The 19859-nt window shown below is 34.8% G+C and overlaps 1 protein-coding gene across 1 annotated transcript; it reads right to left on the bottom strand.

The window, feature by feature from the left end:
• Positions 1-2292: 2292 nt before the first annotated feature.
• Positions 2293-8021, bottom strand: LOC144847707 (ras association domain-containing protein 10-like). The gene is made up of 2 exons (XM_078704201.1): positions 7554-8021; positions 2293-4984 (listed from the first exon to the last, which is right to left on the bottom strand). The coding sequence occupies exon 2, from the start codon at positions 4960-4962 to the stop codon at positions 3658-3660; it is 1305 nt and encodes a 434-aa protein (XP_078560327.1). The 5' UTR covers positions 4963-4984; positions 7554-8021; the 3' UTR covers positions 2293-3657.
• Between the last annotated feature and the right edge of the window lie 11838 nt (positions 8022-19859).

Raw genomic sequence — 19859 nt, 5'->3', positions numbered from 1 at the left:
CAACCACCTTATTAGTTGAGCTCTCTTACTAGTTAGTATGTTGAGATGCACTAAGAACCAATTGTTGTCAGAGTGGCTTGCTCCTTTATGCAAATTTTCGAAAAATTTGCATAATGAATGTTAGACTCAATAGCTGTAAGGGAACTTCTTTACTGAATACTACAAACACTAACAATTAAACGTGTTTGTGTCGAGCATTTGGTGTGAATTCAAATGCGCGTGGAGTTTGTAAAGTCCCTGTTTTGGGATGGATCCATAATCTCAACTACAACAAGCAAGAGAGCTTACTTTTAGATAAAGTTATCTAAACTATTTTTCCACTGTATAGAATACTTTGCAAAATGTATTTTGGTGCTTTTTAAGAGTATTGATGATTATTCGGTGTAGATTTGTTCGAATGAATTGTTTTTAGAAAGTTTTTAAATTTCACTACGTGCCACCTAGACTAATGTACAACGAGCGTTGTGATACCATATGTACGCGACGCAAATTTGAAAATGTGTTTTTAGTTTAGTGAGCTATGCTGCTTGTAGATATTGGTGGCACATATTGAAATCGAAATATTGTTATTGCTTGCTTTAGATCGTCACATGATTAAGACTAGTTTTGTGGTAATGATTTGCATGAGGTTGTAAAACCGGAAATAGTTAGCTGTTTGTATGAGAATATAAAGAATGATAAAATGTCTAAAATGACAATTGGTTTTAGAAATGTGCTTTCCAATTAAAGTTGATACAGTAAAATAATTTCATGATACGGTCTTGTTCTTGTGGCGTTGTTCCTACTGAATATTTGGTGGGGGTGGGGCGGAGGGGATGAAGAGATGACAAAAGAATGATATTTTTAATGATGGTTTGATAACATTGATTCATGCGTGTCTAAAGTGGAATACCTGGTGAGTTGATATAATATACAAATAATGAATGTTTATGAGTGTAATGGTACAAATAATGGCATGAGGTGAATGATGAAAGGTTATATCAACGAGGCAACGCCGAGTTGATATAACCTTTCATCATTCACCAAATGCCATTATTTGTACCATTACACGAATATTAAACATTCATTATTTGTTTTATATAACATTTAAATAGATTTCTGTCATTTGAATCAAATATAAGGTAGCCCTAGCCAAGCGGCCTACATTTCATTCAGATTGATTAAAACAGTAACATTTGGTTTTTAATATTATAATGTTAAATGTTATATTTATATGGATTTTATAAACACACCTACTTTAGTGTTAATTATGTCAACAAACGACCAAACAATCCTATGCCTAGCAAGGCTAGAACGCCTAGGCTAGGCCTAGCCTAATACTAACAGGCCTAGCTAGGCTAGACCTAGTAGTAGTACTAGATTGGCTGAAAGGCAAAACTTCGACAGACAATTGGAACTTATCTTGGCTAATTATGGTTTTTCCAACGATTCCACGTCTTGTAGGGATGTCCCCATTAATTAATCAAAATCCTAAAAACGATCTAAAGCTAATTTAAATGCCTTTTTGAATAAAATTAGTACATATTATATATCTCCAAATCGTACACAAAAATCTGCTGCTGTTGCATATCTCGCGGTGGTGTTTACAAACAGAAGCAGGACGACAGGTGGCGCTGTTGTATTTCAATGTAATTTTTGTATTCTAAATTTTTTTTCATCCGCGAAACGTTTTTTTTTTCGTACACAAAATGTTTAAAAAAGTACTATTAAACGATCGTTTAATAGTGCGTACTATTGCACGCCATGTGACCCACAATCGTCCAATCAAATGACAGGAATTTATTTAGGTGTTATATAAATCATAATAGAGGAGTACAATTATTTTAGTGATGGCGCCCTCAATAAATGAATATGAACAATATTTGTCCATTAGCTTGGTTCCCACTAGGACCCAAACGAATTAACCAATCACAATCGACAGTCGAATAAATTTATCGCTTGTGCTTGGTCAAACCCCTTACGTTGCGTTACGTTGTTGTGTTGCGTCTCTAGAGTGGGAACCAAGCATTAAAGAGACTGCATTACAGTGTAAACTAAAACTTCATCAATAGTATTACTCGGATAATTCACATTCTTCCTATTACTGACACTGTTCTGCTTTACCAGATCATTATCAATATTGTTTCAAGTTTATATTTATGATAACGATAACAACTTTACACCCGGCAGGAGCTCCCCTTTAAGCCGTCGTTTGTTGGTCGAAGTGTGCGTGTCGCTGTGTCGTATAATAATAAGATACATAAAAAATAAAATAATCAAGTCATGTTTTATGTTTGTAAATAATATTTTATTTCTGAAGATCTCGTGAAAATGAGTTGCATGATTCAATTATACTAACGTCTATTTATTAAAACGATTTCATCTTTCAATTTTATCCTTAATATCATAATCTTAAAGTAAAACCGTAAATCATATTGTGTTATAAAAACCACCAATGTCCTACTGTCTTTCTCACATTAATCTCATCACTTCATTTAAATAGATGTTAAAGAACATTTTAATTAAATTAGACGCGACGAGAAAAACAAACATAAACTATTATTACATTACTCTTCCATTTAAAAAAAAAAAACCAATTCATATATTACTTTCTCTCAATACAACTCACAAATTGGTCAACCTAAATCTGACACGATCGACTGTCGCAGACTAAAGCTTGACTCCTTCCACTTTAGGACGCGACGCAACGACATAGATACAACGCACGTGAATTGACCAATCATAAGCGACTGCTCGGATAATCCATTGCTTGTGATTGGTCAAATCGCATACTGTGTTTTTCACCTTGCGTTGTGTCTGTAGTGGTAACTAATCCTTAAGCTCTGTCTACACTATCAAAATTTATGTGACAAACAAATGTGATGTGCCCATATATGGACATGATGACGTCATATCACTGCCATATTTGGTCATATCACTACCATATTTGGGCATATCAGTTTTTTTGTCAAACTCATTTGATAGTGTAGACAGAGCTTCACAAGCGACTGCTCGGGTGATCCATCGCGACGTGATTGGTCAATTTACTTACTGTCGTGTTGCGTCCTATCACTATGTGGGAACCAACATTAAGCTAAGTGCTATCATTAGCTGTACAGTAACATGGATGGAAACAATTTACATTAACGGTATTAAAAATAAAATATTCATTATTTTCTTGCATCCTAGCACTTCACTATGTATTCAAAAGTAATTCCTTCACTTCACCTAAAATAAATCATATTTAAATTAAATTCGACATGAAAATGAATTACTGTTCCATTTTGGAATATGATACGTGATCAGAAGCTGAAATAACATCAATCATACGTACAGTGTCAAAAAACAGCCTAGCTAGACTGTCTGAGAGTTAAGGTTATAGAATACTTTACGTCTTATGTATATTAATAACGCCATCCTTTAGTTTTTAGTTTAATTCGATTCGCTTTTATACATTTAAATTAAAACATGACATGAAAAAAACATTATTTCAACTCACAATGAATAGTGTAAAGATGCGTTCATAATTGGACATTAATAATACATCGTTTCACGACACTTTTTTTCTGTAAGATGTCGCTCAGACACTTTTGAGACCGACATTTTGTCGACTGATTGATGTTTTGGATAAATACTAATACTATATGACTATATTTTTATTTAGAAGAGATTGTTTCTTTAAACTAATGTTACTGAAACAGTATGAACAGCGCCCCCATCTTCTGAATCTTGCATTGAACTTAATCCTGTATCGGAACTTGAGTCCGTATCATTGAAATCGTGCTTTATCATCGTTTGTTTTGTGTTATCATTTTTGGTAATTAAAATACCTTTAACTGCTACTCGACCACCCGACGAGTTTACCCGATGTAACAGCCCACAATGATTTATTGGTGTCCCAGAATTGTCCCTAAGTTTTCTGCTATCATAATCATTTGTTTCATAAATTGTACATTCTTGAGCTATGTGTCCATTTTTCCTCTCAATACCGACGCTGTTTAAACTTTCAATCGAAGCGCATATTTTGTGTCCTTCGCTGTCTAGTTTCGCAAACGTGACCCGCTTTTTACCCCTCTCAAAACATGGTCCATTTGTAACATTTGAATTATGGTCATCAGTAATATCTTTCCGTTGATGAAAAACACTTTGTGTTAAACCATTACAGTTTCTATCAGACGTATCGATGTGTATTGATGGTTCTGGTGGATACGTATCTGAAAGCGCGGTCATTTGTGCCGGTGGTAGTAGTAGTAACTCATCATTGTCTGCCGCGTTGGGTGCAGACAAATACGACTCCTGTACATAATCTTTACCATTTGCATACATACGACACAAATGCATTTGTGTTTCGTAATACTCAATTTCTAAATCAGTCTGTCGTATATTTTCAATCAATTTATGAAGCTCCTCTTCCTGTCCCTGTACCAATTCAACCAGTCCTTCTGACTCTGGGGCGGGGTTTACTGACGATGGCGAAGGGGTTAACGGTCTTTGCTCTGATTGGCTGTCCAACAGTTCGTCATTACTTCGGCTTATTCTATGATTGTTTTGTTCATTTAGCCATTTTATATGTTCTTGTTGTTCACTGCGCTCGACACTGCGAGTTCTTCTACTATTAACCATTCCTCTTTGCTTCCGTTTCCTTGTACTCCTCTCTGGTATCTCCTTTATCTTCGTCTTAGTTTTATTATCATCCCTGTCTGCTCTAAATTCCTTCGTTTTCTTTCTCAAAATAAACTTTACATTATGTTGTTCGTTGTGCCAAGATCGCCAGATTTTGATAATTTTGGTATTTCGCGGCAAAATTCTTTCACATTCCCGCCATTGTTCAATAAGTACATACGTTTCTATATAGTCGTCTGAAAGTTGATCAGCTTTCGTTTTGTTGTAGAGTAGCGCAGTGATGACGTCATGACACGTAGTTCGTTTCGTCAGACCTTTGACCTTTTTTTCTCGATTATTTACCCACACGTTTACTTCCATCCTCTTAATTTCTCTCAGTTATCTGGAAATAAAAACAAACATTTTAATTAATATCACATTTCTGCATGGTAAATCATGATAATTCAGTCAACGACTTTCATTCCAGTTACGCTTGATCGAGTCTCGTTACGCTTGATTGTGTTTTGTTACGCTTGATCAAGTTTCGTTACGCTTGTCAGAGTAACATCTATCTTTCAGAGTTGGCTATTTACCAATACTTACTATGCATAAACAAATAGAAAAACATTAACTGAAGTTGCATTCTGTAATGTTAAGCACAATCATTTATTATGTATGTTTCTATGTTTCTTGCGCTTTTGGCGTTTCACACAAAATGTATCAGCGTGAAACGTGACACAATAGCTAGCTCTACTTGTTTTGACGTCACCTGCGCTACATTACATAACGAAATCAGAACTTTTCCGTGTCGAACATTAGATAAAAATGATAGAAAAAAAACACTTGGGTATAACACTTTATTAATCATGATCATTAGTTTGGTAATGTCTCTTTACACCCACGGAGCCAGTCGTTAATCTTATTTTCTGGCTCATTAGTGGCAATAAATCGTGATAGTTTATATCCATCAACCACAGGTCATTATGGTAAAGCCCGACTTTTCAATTTTACGAGAATGATATCACACCCTGGGCAATTTACGGACATGAATCGAAATCAAAACGCTAGGCTTGTGTGTTGGGCAGAAACACAGCCTAAAGTCAAGATTTAATTGTTAGTAATTAGTATGAGGTTGTTTATTAAGTGTAAAACAACTTTTTTTTTCCTTGCGGGTGTGTTTGAACGAACATGTTGAAGTAAAACTGTAACTGAAACGTTTCTATACAGACACACTGGCTAGTATAGTATGATCTATAGTAGTCTGGTAGTATGGATCTATGTTTTTGAATAGAATATTGCAGATAAATAGATGTTTTGGTCTGAACTGTATTCGTATAGTTTAGTAATTGCAATACCAGCAAACTATAGACACGCATAATAGTAATCGCCCATTCTTGGATACGAATATTGACAACCGGGAAAACTAACGGCTATTATAAGGGCGGGTACAAATTCGTAGGCCTCCTACTCTATTTCGACGCTAGTGCGTCTGTGAGTAACTGCCGAAAAGAATGTACCACCGGTACTGTGCCTAATATAATAATAATATTTATTGGTTACTCTCCTTTAAAACGGAGGAACACCATACAAAATGTTTACAAAATATACTTATATTTTATAAATTAAGCAGTTTTCATTTACGCCGAAATCTGCAATAGGTGACTGAAAATGTATGCCTGTATTTTGCCACATTCCTGGATAGTTGTAGGTTATACAATAGCCACGGTAACTATTCGACAACCAATGTCAACGAACGGACGGAAAAAACACTTAAAATCAGAAACAATGAGATTCAGTGTTAAGTCAATCGTTAAATGAATTTAAATGAGTTTAAAGTGGTCGCAAGACCCGTAGATTATAGTATACAAATCGGATATTGTAGCCGCAAGGTTTACTGTCATTCGCCAGAGAATAGACGTATTGTTTCTACCAATGCTAACTGGGACGCATTAGGACTAAAGTAATTGCTTACACTCCTTCCTTTAATCCCAGGCGGATTGTTTAAGAATAACATTTTTTGTGTGATTTTTCCTTGGCTGTCATTTTTAAATTCTGCTTTTGAATTTGTTGATGCTGTTGTTGTTGTTGTTGATGCTGTTGTTGTTGACATTGAATAATAACCACATTCAGGCTTACTAGCACATCTGCAACTAAGTAACTTGACCAATCACAAAATGATGGATTATCCTAACTGTCGCTTGTCATTGGTCAATTCGGTTGCGTTGCGCTTACGTCCTTGCACTGCATCCTAGTGGGAACCAAGCTTTAGATTTATATTACGCTGTATTACGAGGGACGTGGGTTCAGATGATGATGACATCTATGTACTGGTAACTATAGGCCTATGCGTGCGTTCACGTTACGCTTTGCTGAGATATTTAAACAAATAATTATTTTTACCAACCTGCGCCATAGGTTATTGACTTTCTGATAGAAGTAATTTTGTTGTGAATCGAAAAGTGGTTTGGCAACCATCCATTTAAACAAAACCCACCGTTTTATTTCCACTTTCATTTTCTTAGATTTAATGAGGTTGCTAACCCTATCAACATTGTCCTCATCAATTTCTATCGTATATATTCACACAATATAACAGTGGATATTCTAATACGATTATTTCAAAGTTTGTTTTTCTCCCAGATTTGACGCCCACGCGATACGTATTTGATTGCGTATAAATTCAGAACCTGTGATTGTAAAGTTGATATAATTGCCACTGACCTAGGAGTAGACCCACTAAAGGCGCAGCATAATAAGCAAGCACATATTAATCTTCGATTAATTGATCGATCGATACAATTTTAACATATTTTAGTTACTGTACTCAACACAAATTAGACGCACGCGTGCGTTAAAAAAGAGAGTTTGTATACGTACGAATTTTTGTCATTTTTTGCGTTCATCAAAGTACAGTAGAACGATTCTACAAAACCCGTACGATACTCTAACGAGGAAAAACTATATAGACCTACCTGCACAACTATTATTCAATCCTACATTTTTGTTACACAGATTTAACTTTTCAAGTATCATCATAAAATATTGAATGACAAGTATAAGTAGTAGCTGCTTGTTGAATTGCTCGAATACGTTTCAGCATCACAATTTATGTCCGCATATGTAATGCAGTGGTGTTATACAAATTGCGGTGATATTGAACGCTGATTAGTCTGTATATAACAATCTCTATTGGGGAAAGATTTTGCACGTCATGGTCTAGTAGTCACAGTATTATGTAGCGACTGTAATACGAATGTCTGTACACGTACGTGTACGTCCCGAGGGTTAAGATTAGAGAGCGCGGGGGTTGACGCGGTTGGGTGGTCCCAGCGACAATAAAGGCTTTGGAGGTCTTCGCGGTCTCCCAGAAAAATCAGAAGATTTGGCATTTGTAGGCCTAGGGCGAATTTAAAAACGTAAAGACTTGAACCAGAAACAAAAGCTACTGGTACTTGCTAATTTATAACCAGAGGATACCTACTGTAGGCCTAATGGGAATTTAAACAATATGTATTACACTCTTTGTTGACACATGAAATAATGATATCATGGTGTGATATAGCACTTGGAAAGTGGCCTATAGGCTTATCAGACACTAAGCAAATACTTGAGTAAAGTGATAGATATGACTCTTATGGCGAAACATAATTTGCAAGTATATTAACATGTACACATATGATAGAAGAACAAGATTTGGACTTCGAACTGTAGACGATAACAAATAAACCATACCGTATCTTATACGACATGTGTGCTAAAATAATTGTAATTATAGATTTTAAGTACATCACATTTTATAAATTGTGTCTTTTAATTATATAATAAGTGTTCGATAAAAGTGGAGCTGTAGCTTGGTGGTTAACGTACTTGCCTTCTAATCCCAAGGTCCGGGGTTCAATCCTGACCTAGCGCCAGGGTTGTAACTAACGACTCTTTCAACTCCACTCCTTAAACCTCAAATGAGACTTAGTTTAAGCATGATACATTATAAAATAGTTAACCATCCTGTAATTGGCGAGTTACTCGCTGTTGGATGCGTATGACATAAACAAAATATAGGCCTATTAATAAATGTGTTTTTTAACATGCAAGATTTTTGCGTTTAACGCGTATACTAAACGCATCCAAATTCTTTCTATTCATATGAGATATTTTAAAGTGACCATCCTTCCTATGCTCTAATTAATAACAACTGAACTGGTGTCTTCATCTTCTAAATCCTTCAACATCCATAAACTGAGTCTTTAATCGCTCATTCATGCAAGAATTGTTAACTAACAGCACATTTTAATTTTACTGATGGTTATCCGAAGCTTACGGCAAATTACTAAGTCCCATCTACTCCATAAATGAACTACCTGAGTCATAGGTGTTAGTCACTCCATGTATATTAGATAAAATATAATTATCTTGTGTTGTCTTCAACCCGTAACAGTATTTTTAACAACTTATTAGGTATAAACACACAATATTTCCACTCCCACGGGATCGCAAATTATTATGTTTGTGACACAACAGTACACATAATATAATTCATTTTATTTTTAACTCGAAATTGTAGAAAAGGCATTGGAGGAGAACGTGTAAATTACGTTCGTCGTACCGATATAACTCAAATATAACTCAAATTCTTTTTAATCAGTAGCATGTATAGGCCTACCATGAATAGAAATTTTAAAACGAGATATTAAAATACTTTATTAATTTAAAATTGAACCAACAGTATTTACCTTCTAAAAACGAATTATCCATACTTGAACATTATAATGTGTAGATGAATGTTGTTCATGTCATGTGGTCACTCTCTCAGTGATTTGATCTAAAGTGATGGTTGTGTACACAAACACCCCAGGCAGACGTGGCGTCGAGGTTCATATCTCAAATATAACATTCATTTCACCTGCATCTGTTGCTAGGAAGGGGATTATTTTTATCTAAACCAGCTAAGCCCTTCGACCTATTCAATGACGCATGAACCAACCAGGCCTAAAGATCGGCCGCCGCCAAAGTTACAAACACATGGCATCATTTATGACCCTATGATTACGAAACATAACATTTAAATCCCAAGCGAGAAAACTTGTGATTTTTTTTTTGGCAGAGACGACGCGAATTCGGTCGCGAATACCAACGCATCCACGCCGAGCACGAAATGATGCGGAGAGAATAATAAGACCTATGTCCGATACAAATCTGTTAAGCCAGTGTTGTATTATGAGAAGGTAAAGATACTCGTTACTAATTCTAAGGAATTTGTATGACGCCAAATAAAGCACAGCCACTTAATTCGTTAAGTTCTCTATCTGTTTATGTTTTAGTATCGCGTTTTGATCACCTGTGGATCATCTTTTCCGATCTTCGAAAATTATCATGCCTATATCAATAGAAAATTACCACACACCCCATGGAAAATAAGCACGCCTACCAATGACAAATTACTACGCCTACCAATAAAGAAATTACCACGCCTTCAATCGAAAATGACCGCGCCTAAAATCGTAAAATACCACGCCTACAAATCGAGCTAAAGCAAAATGATATACTTTAGACAGTAATTATGTTAATATCGAGTAGGCATAAAGATTATAGATACATATCCATATTAATCATGGTCGCCCCTGCCGAATCTATACCTTATAGTGTGCTTTATCCATCCTATCAAATGATGGTATTTGTCGATTTAGATTTATTAAAAAGTACACATTGCACAGATCTATCTGTTAATTTAATCTTTCACCAAATCACAAAAAACGCCAGTATAATATCGGGCTTTTATAATGAATAGTGCCTATATCTGTCTTCTTTTGAATACTGTAGCCGTTGTATGCTTACTACCGGTTTACTGTTAGTCCCTTCTTTCAGACTCGGATAATAAAATGCACCTGTTTGAACTAGATACTTTCCTCTTGTACTTTATGGGGTGAACCCACCACTTCTAAGCAACTTGTTCGTGATCAGGCTGTAGTATTTTGTGTTACCATTCTTGCAAAATGCTCTAGGCATAAGTAGGCCTACTGATATTGATGCAGTTATTGCTTTGACCTACACGGGGACATTGTGTCTCAAGACCCTCCCTGGGCCTAGTCTTCTCCGAAATCCCTTCAGCTCCGTGGTTACATGAACACTGTACCTAAATTATGACCTACACGAGGAAATTGTGTCTCCAGACATATTTCCCTAACCCCTAGGCCTGGGCTGCTCTGAAATTACTTTAACTACGGTAACTTACATGATTACATGAACACTGTACGGTACCTACACTATGTTAAACACTTTAATACTTAAGTACAGTGTTCAAACCATCCTCTTTAATAATGCTATTCCTGTAAACAATAATAATGTACTAAAATACACTTTTGTATTAATAACTTTTGAAAATAGCTAAATACGAAACTGGATTATGGACATGACAAATGTAAATACCGTAATGTACAAAAAAAGCACCTGCGCTTCGAAGCAATTCCGTCGAAGTCCATCTATATTCGGTATATTACCAACATTATTGTACTCTGGAGACAGATTGAAATCTTCTTTTGAATTAAATTGCCTTAACAGACCATTATACAGATCTTGTAATTAAAAAGAAACTATACGGTATATCGTGACGCTTTAAAAATAGCATCTCTCTGTCAGTATTTTTCGATCGTCTGTGAAATCTTAAAAACCACAGTGATGCCCAGGGTCACAATGAGAGGTCAATTTAACAATTGATCTAATCAAATGATTCAAAGTCATTATCAATACCAATAAAAAAGTTCAAGTGTAAATTTTATCACAGTTGGAAATCGTGTTGGGTGAGCACCGCGATTGATTTTAAACCGACACGTGATCGTGCCGATATCTGCCCGCTCGCCCCGGGCTCTTGTTTTCTAGGCTGGAATTCCTCTCATCATTCTAACACGTAAACAGTTAAGAACAGGGCTTATCGTAGATTTTATGATACTAAGGATTTCCCTAAAGACTTATATGCCTAACTTGGCTTAAATACGGGTTTTTTTTCGCACGAGTCGTTCATCATAGCCTCACATACAATTCGACACATTGAACAATTCCTATAATTATTCATAAAATCAATTTTACATTTTAATGTTTTCAAAATTGTAAGCTTCATTTGTTGTTTTTATCAATTTGTTTTGGTTGTAATGTCCTCGGCTGTACTTTACGATCCACCGACTTTTAACGGTCCATCGGCACGCTTCCTTTCACGGATGGAGTGAAAAAAACTTGGGAATAATGTCACCATGGGTCCTATTGTGGCTTATTAGACACTGCTCACAAGAAGGTTAAACGACTTTATAGTAATTAGGATGTTTTGTCATTAATCCAGCGCTTGAAAAGAAGGAAAACATGGACGATTTAAACGGTGCGGGATGTCGTTAGGCTTGACATGGCGCACGCGATCCACTAATGATGTATTATCTTTCGAAGTCAATATTGCCATCTCCGAGCGCGTTCATGACCCGGTTCGATTCACGAACAACCTCAATATTTCAAACTTTGATCGTTATAGTGGCTGACATTTGATAGGCATAGTAGAGTTTTTTGTAGTTACTGTGCTAACACGTCATTCATACAACGTTTTGTTGAAATAGACGCGATGTGTTTAAAGTAGGCCTATGTATGTTAAAATGTAGTTTGGGTTCCAGACAGAGTTTTAATTTAATATTAGTGAAAAGATAAATATTTTGGCACATATGGCGTTTCATACGTATACTACTTGAGCTTGTATTTCAGAAAAATATCGAAAAGCCTAACTTGGGGCAAGTCCAGTTAAAAAGCGTCATACCTATCCGTGATACCGTTTGTTATACATTCTCTACTCTTCTGAGGTGGTGTTCGGATGAATGTGTGCGTCCACGCGAGCGACTCAGCTCTTAAACGCGAGCGCGTCGTATATTATGATGGTCTCATGTGTCGATCATTGAAACGTCCTACTAATATACAATAGGATGATCGTCTGAACTCGTCAAAAACGCGTTCTAGCTTGCATAATCTATCATAATAAAGCAGTTCCTCACACAAAAGCAATGAAGTCACAATACATGTCAAATTAAAATATTCATACAAGAAACAAATTGTACGAGATTAACGGACTTTGTCCAAAACGAGGACGGCTCACAAACTGCTGTCATTTAGAAATTGAAAAGAAAGGTAAATAGTTCAGCAAATACAATGATATCTTTTCAAGTGTTTTAAGATGAGACATTCGAAGAATTCCGTCTGTTTAAAATATATCTAAAAATATACATTAAAAAAAAGACTCAATATTGTTGCAAAACTATTCTGTTTTGCATTGTACAGTACAAACGGTCTATCTTCATTTCATCTGCTTTTTTCAAAGCTTACCATCAACTGATAACAATGTATTATGTTCAGTAAAATGTACATAGTGGAGATATTTTTAAAATTAAAACAAAAAAATTGAAACACAACCACAATGTTATAATAGTTCATTCTTATATAGCGCATATAAGCAAGCTCTCATCCGCTGCACATTATTACCCGGTCATTCGTTGGATCAAACACGTATGGAAACATACTCCCATAATAATTCAGCTAGTAATCAGCGCAAAGTTGTGTCTTGATCTAACCTCGGGTACCCATTTAATACATCTGGGTGGAGAGAGGAAAATGTAACTAAAGCGTCTTGTCTACGGATACAAGCAATGCGGCGAGAGTTGGATTCGAACCACGATCTCACGATCAGTAATCCAACGTCCAGCAAACTGCGCCACACGCCTTCACGTTATAGGCTATAGCAATGTTATACATTTTTCGTTCAGACAAACGGTTTATAATATAAGGCATAGCCTTAATGATGTACACTATACCATGAAAGGAATATGGTATTATGACATAACAACCATTGTCCCAGAAGGAATCATTTTCGAGTTTACGATGTATAGGTTCAGTAATTCATAATTATAGAGGTGCTGAAGCGAAGGTGTCAACATCAGCTCTACTATATAATTATATGTATCTAACCACACATGAACACTAGTGCAATTTAACCCATGGGGTAGCAATATTTTTATACGTATAATTTCGTAACGTGTCCTGGTAGACTTGAAGACAATTTCAATTGGGTCACGATCTTGATCTAATTATATTCCAAGCGATAAAAAAGATAATCTACTACTGGGTGGTAATTGGAGAGTTAAGCTCTGTCTACACTATCAAACTTTATGTGACAAAAACATGTGATGTGTCCATATATGGACATTATGATGTCATATCACTACCATATTTGGGCATATCATTACCCTATTTGGGAACTAGTTTGATAGTGTAGACAGAGCTTAAGATATTGGAACAACTTGTTTCTTCCCACACCAGATGGATGTACCACCTTTCTCCGCTCCTTACATGATATGATGCTTATGCTGGACTATTCTAATCTTAAGCTCTGTTTACCAGTTACGTCAAAATTGTGATGTGCCCAAACATAAATAAAAACAGTGCGATGTACCCAAATATGGTAGTGATATGCCCAAATATGGTAGTGATATGACGTCATCGTGTCCATATTATGGGCACATCACATGTTTTTGTCACATAAAGTTTGATAGTGTAGACAGAGCTTTATCCTTTACGATACTGTAACTGCGGCAAAGATATCTGATTAAAATTCGATTGATAATTGACGACCTGTCGTCGAATGTTGTTAAATTTGTATTGATTGACGTCGACAGTTTTTAAATAAATGTAATATAAATGGTAGGCCCACTGAAACAAGTAATATATTCCTATGATATATAATCATAACATAATGATTTATCCATAGGAGAAACCTGCTAAAATAAATGTATCTTATCTATAAAAAAAAGAACTCTTTGCCTGTCACACCAATACAACACAAGCTGTTCCCAATGGTATTGTATAATATATAGATACATCAAAACATACGAAATTCAATACCGTTAATGCTGTACTGTTATTCTTATGTATAAATCAAATACAGGTATATACCACATCCTTACAGAATACCGAAATTTCTCCACATAATCGTAAAACCTTTGGTGTACATAAAAACATCGTAAATCTGACCGAATTAAAACTTCAAAACACAAAATAAAACTTACAAACTGAATCAATATGTTTACATACGTTTTTCAAAGCAGGTGTGTAGCCTACATCTCTCTTCAGCTGTTTGTTTTAAACTGGTAAATTTTAAAATCGTTGCGAGTGATTTTCTGATTCAAAATCACGCTTTTTATCGTTACACAAAGGAGACAGTGTTAAAAATCGGTGACATTTCGATTTTAAAAGAAAGAATAAAAACGTTTTGCTAAGATAACGTGTGCTGGCCACTCATATGAGTGAAAAGGTCGTTTAATGAATGATTTAGCGAGAATAATACGTGAACTATCTCCAGAAATGGCTCAGTAACTCCCAATAAAATGCCAGGATTACTTCATTAGCTAAATCGAATAGCTTACCATTTGCTGTTTGTTTGATTTGGAGGAGTATCGTAACTTGTTTTATGTTCACTGTATAAGCACGATCTTGGTCCAGTTGTTAAGAATGAAAGAGCTCTTTAAAGGTAGCAATTTGAACCATTTAATGAAATAAGATCTACATCGCCTTTTATTATAATTATGAATCACTATTGAGCTTATACTTGTTAAATTTGAAATTAAGCCATTATATGCAGCTATAGCTGTGGTCAAAATAAATTATTTTTAAAATTAATTTTAATAGTGATAATGATACTATTTCCTTTTTTTTGTTTCTCTTATTTCCCATATTAAGATAAATTCAATATAAATTTATATTTGCTTCATCAAACAAGCATGTAACTCATATGTGACGTGATTGAGTCCAACCTGCCCAAAATTGGTTAAAATGGTCGGGAATAAAACACTGTGTACGGTACTTTTAATAAAGCACACATAGCCATTTTGGGACGAACACTTTCCTTTTGAACTAAAATAATAAGCTCTGTCTATACAGTATCAAACTTTATGTGACAACCAAAATGTGATGTGTCCATGGACATGATGATGTCATACCACTACCATATTTGGGCATATCACTACCATATTTGGGTACTGTACTTTTTTTGTCAAACTATCTTGATAGTGTAGACAGAGCTTTATTACAATATGGCTTGGAGGTTACAAAATAGATTTCTTTAAATGTTAATGTTGTCAGGATTAATCCAATGTACAGTTCATTCACATTGAATTCAGTATTTGAAATACCTTAGATTTCAGATAGATAATTGAAATGAATTAATTCCAAGTTCATTAACACACAACACTGATTGAAGACCAGCCTAATGGAAGATCTAATAAATGAAAGAAATCTATTATCTAAGCCGCCACAATATAATTTCATAATTATTTCATATCGTTTGTACCGTGCGCGGACAAAACGCGGTCTTCTCCTTTGAGGCCAAGACATTTACAAAGTGCTCAGGCACCCTTGAGAGAGCACTATATCGGGCGTGAAATCATATAAAATGAATGCCTTTATAAATGTCGATCCTTCCTTTTTAAGAAGAGTTCATAAACATTGATCACTTTTGATGAAAGCGCCCGCATCTTAAATAATTCATGATTTGGAAACATTCATACATTGGCATTTCGTCGCTTTTAGCAAACAACTTTAGAAACTATGTATTACATATATCAATCATGTAACTCAAGCCTTTCCATAAAATAAACGTTTGTCTACACACGTGACACCATATTTTGTACATATTTTGGATTTTACATGTTTTATGACTTCCGCAATATAAATTGTTTTGTTTTTTTTTATGTACTATGACGCCCAGCGTACAAAGCGCCATTGATTGAATGGAAGTTTCTCATAAAAAATCACGGGATTTTACGAATAATATACAATAGTAGATCTGTATATACGTCATTTAAAACTGTGTCTATAATTATTTATCTCCAAAAAAGGCATGTATTGAAAAAATGGCAATTCTGTGGTTGGATCTCAATGGAGATACTAAATTAAAACGATGAAGTATTAAAACAGCTATACAAATTAGCAGTAGGCCTATATGTATACAATTAGAGATGTACCAACTAAGCACAAAGCTAAACCAAAACAATAAAGACTTGGCAAGCATTCGGAACTTCTATCCTTTAGTCAGGGCTAATTAATAAAACCAGGGAAGAATAGTGAAATTGTGATTTCACTCTTCACTAATAAAACTATATATCTATTATCTCTAAAGAAGTACTGTAATTATTTAAAATTACAAAATTAAAAGAGCTCTGCTATCATATTATTTTCGATTATGCTGTAGTTTACCGAAGTATACCATACTTACTGCTATACATAATTATGTACTAATAATAACTATATACATAGTTGCTTATGTACTGTACTAATAACTTGAACATATATGTTATCATCTACTCCTGAAAAGCTAGCAGCACGGTACATTATGAAGCAGTATGCGTCAATAAACTTAATTTATTGTCGCAGCAAACACATAGAAAGCGTGCCATATCGCTAAGTGGATCAGCAGAAGCGCACCGTATCAGAATCTATCCGGTTAATGATCTTATGTGTGTGGAATTACATCGCAATAAACGTGAACTAAATTCACTGATTTATGTACTGTACGAAGTTACTTTAGAAAATGAATTAGAAACGATGAGTCATCTATACAAACGATAAACATTTAAATAATTCAAGATAATGGTATAAAATGTGAGGCATATGGTATAAAGCCTTATTTGATATAAGTAATTAATTCCTCGTCTTTAGTTGCAGATAAAACAAATTACCGTAAGTAATGCATGTGTATTGCGTTACACAGCCAATAGATGATTACATTATATAGAGTTTGGCTACATCATACAAATGCAGTTAAAAGTACATGGTCACTACTAAAGTAAAACTGATGCCAGGAATGATGAGTTTAATTAAATCATTATGCATGATCAGAACATTGAAAAATACTTATCTATGATCAGAAAAAAAAAAAATAATATGATTATTATGTTGGTTATGAGAGTGGGTTTAATCATGGAGGTTTTGTTTACTTAATGGTTTTATTAGCATAAAGTTAAAATATGGTTCAGTGACCTTCCTTCCTCCTCTTCTCTCCTAAAACACTTGCAATTGACCACACATCCACACCCACTTTCTAATACCAATGGAATCCCCATAAAATGCTTTACTCTCAACCCCACTATAACTTCCCAGTTTATAGTACGGTAGTACTGTATTATTTTACTGTATAAGTTCGGGTATGTCCCGGACTAAGTAAGTAAATAACTTAAGTAAGTACTGTAGAAAACAACTCCCCCGTTTCTCGACTGAAATTGTACCTATAAAAAGTACTAATAATTGAAGACTTATCAAAAATGCATCGTCTAATATTGAAAAATGTTACACAAATGTGTACACAATGTGATATTCTCAATAACCCCACGAAAAATCTAGGCCTAATCTAGTGATATTTATATAATTACAAATGAGTACACAAGATGATATTCTCAATCATTAACACACAGCATGACAGTGGAATCTAGTAATAATAATATTTATATATTTTAATATGCTTTTTGTATTATTTAATATGTTATGTATATGTTATGCAACACCAACAGTAAGATATCATCAGACGCATTACAATAATCTTATCAGTACTAAATTGAATTTTGAGATGACCCGATGTATTAATCAAGAATCGTTGTCACCTCCCAAGGGTCATGATTACAAAATAAACAGACAAAACCAGGTAACAATCAAGATACACTTGTGCAATATATTGGTATATAAACCTATGTAAACATGACAGTAGGCCTACAACTTACCTGTGTTTAACGAGTCAATCAAATATATAAATTCCTTTGCAAATACCAACGGTGTAAAATACAGTAAACTTCTTAAATCATAATGATATTACGGTAAAATATCAGTTATATAGTTAGCAACACGGTTAATCCTATGATATTAATAATAATATTATCGTCGTCGGACGCAATACCTCCGGGATTTGTCCATGCTTACCCCACCGTAGCGACTGTATACATACTCAACCAAGAGATAATAAAATATGAATTTACAAATAACACGTGACCATAGTGATGTCAGTTATTACTGTCAGCTCAGTGGACACATTCCGTCTACGCATGTGCTAGACCGGAAATGATTTATACATGCTTTTTTCACATTAAGAAATTACAGCATCGTTTGAAACGACTTTAGGAAATAAAATCTACGGGAATTCCGATAAGAAAATAGGGTTATTCGCACATAACGTTACGTAATAGTGATTTTATTGGCTAATTAATTATTGTTGTCGTCTGACATATGCTTAACTGTCTGGTTGATTCATCATGACGAGAAGCGCCCGTATTGATTTTCACGCGCGATTTCATGGTTTGTTATTGACGCCCATAAAAATAATCTACTTATAAACTATGTAAGTTCACCGACCGTTATTTCCGTGGCAATTTCGGGAAAATATCGGTGAGTAAGCCATCAGGAATTCTAATGGCTTGCATCCTACTACCCCGGGGAATAAACCTGTTACCAGACTTTAAACAAACTTCCTGACGCCCCAGGCGCTAAATAGTATAATCCTGTCGAGATTAAATAGTTTTGTTTTTCTAAGAAAAAGTCATTAAAATGTGTAATATCAATAATTCACATGAAATTGGTTTTTTAATCCACGCGATAAAGAATTGATGATATAAGTTACAAAAGTTTTTTTTTAAAGTTAACAACATTTTGTTTATTTTTTGTTTCCTGTCACGTATGATACCGGTACTAATTTATTAAAATAAAAATAACCGAACGACTAATGACACTTCTATAAGAATAATATTGTCATTGGCCTACCAGCGGGACATGTTTTGATAACTTGTGACAGAGTGTGTGCCACAATGTGACCTGTCCCCTGAAGAAGATAACTCACGTGTTTAATTTGGTGGTTTAAACAGCGCCTTAAAATAAAAATCATAACCAACTTCTGTGATGTAAATTGTTTCCAATCGTCTGCGGCGTTTAAATACTGATAGTAGTGGGATTTCTGTACGCGCGCGTTGAAATGCTGATAATAATGGTACGGTTTTTGTACGCGCGCGTAATATTTTTGTTGGTTTAGGCCTACTGATGATTTGCGTAGGTGAGAAAGTTATAACGCCAATGAAATGACACGCGTCAATGGTTTCTAGTAATATGTTAGTACAAAAATACCTGTCATAATTTGACGTTTATAATTGTTTTTTTTTTTGTATTAGGCATTCCTTTGGGCTTATAAAATCTTATACACTTATGATAATTATGATATTTACAGTAAAACG

The sequence above is a fragment of the Antedon bifida genome, chromosome 7 (genome assembly GCF_963402885.1).
Source record: "Antedon bifida chromosome 7, ecAntBifi1.1, whole genome shotgun sequence".
NCBI lineage: Eukaryota > Metazoa > Echinodermata > Crinoidea > Comatulida > Antedonidae > Antedon > Antedon bifida.
The sequence above is the reverse complement of the archived record's forward strand: the minus strand, read 5'-3'. Positions and strand labels throughout refer to the sequence as shown.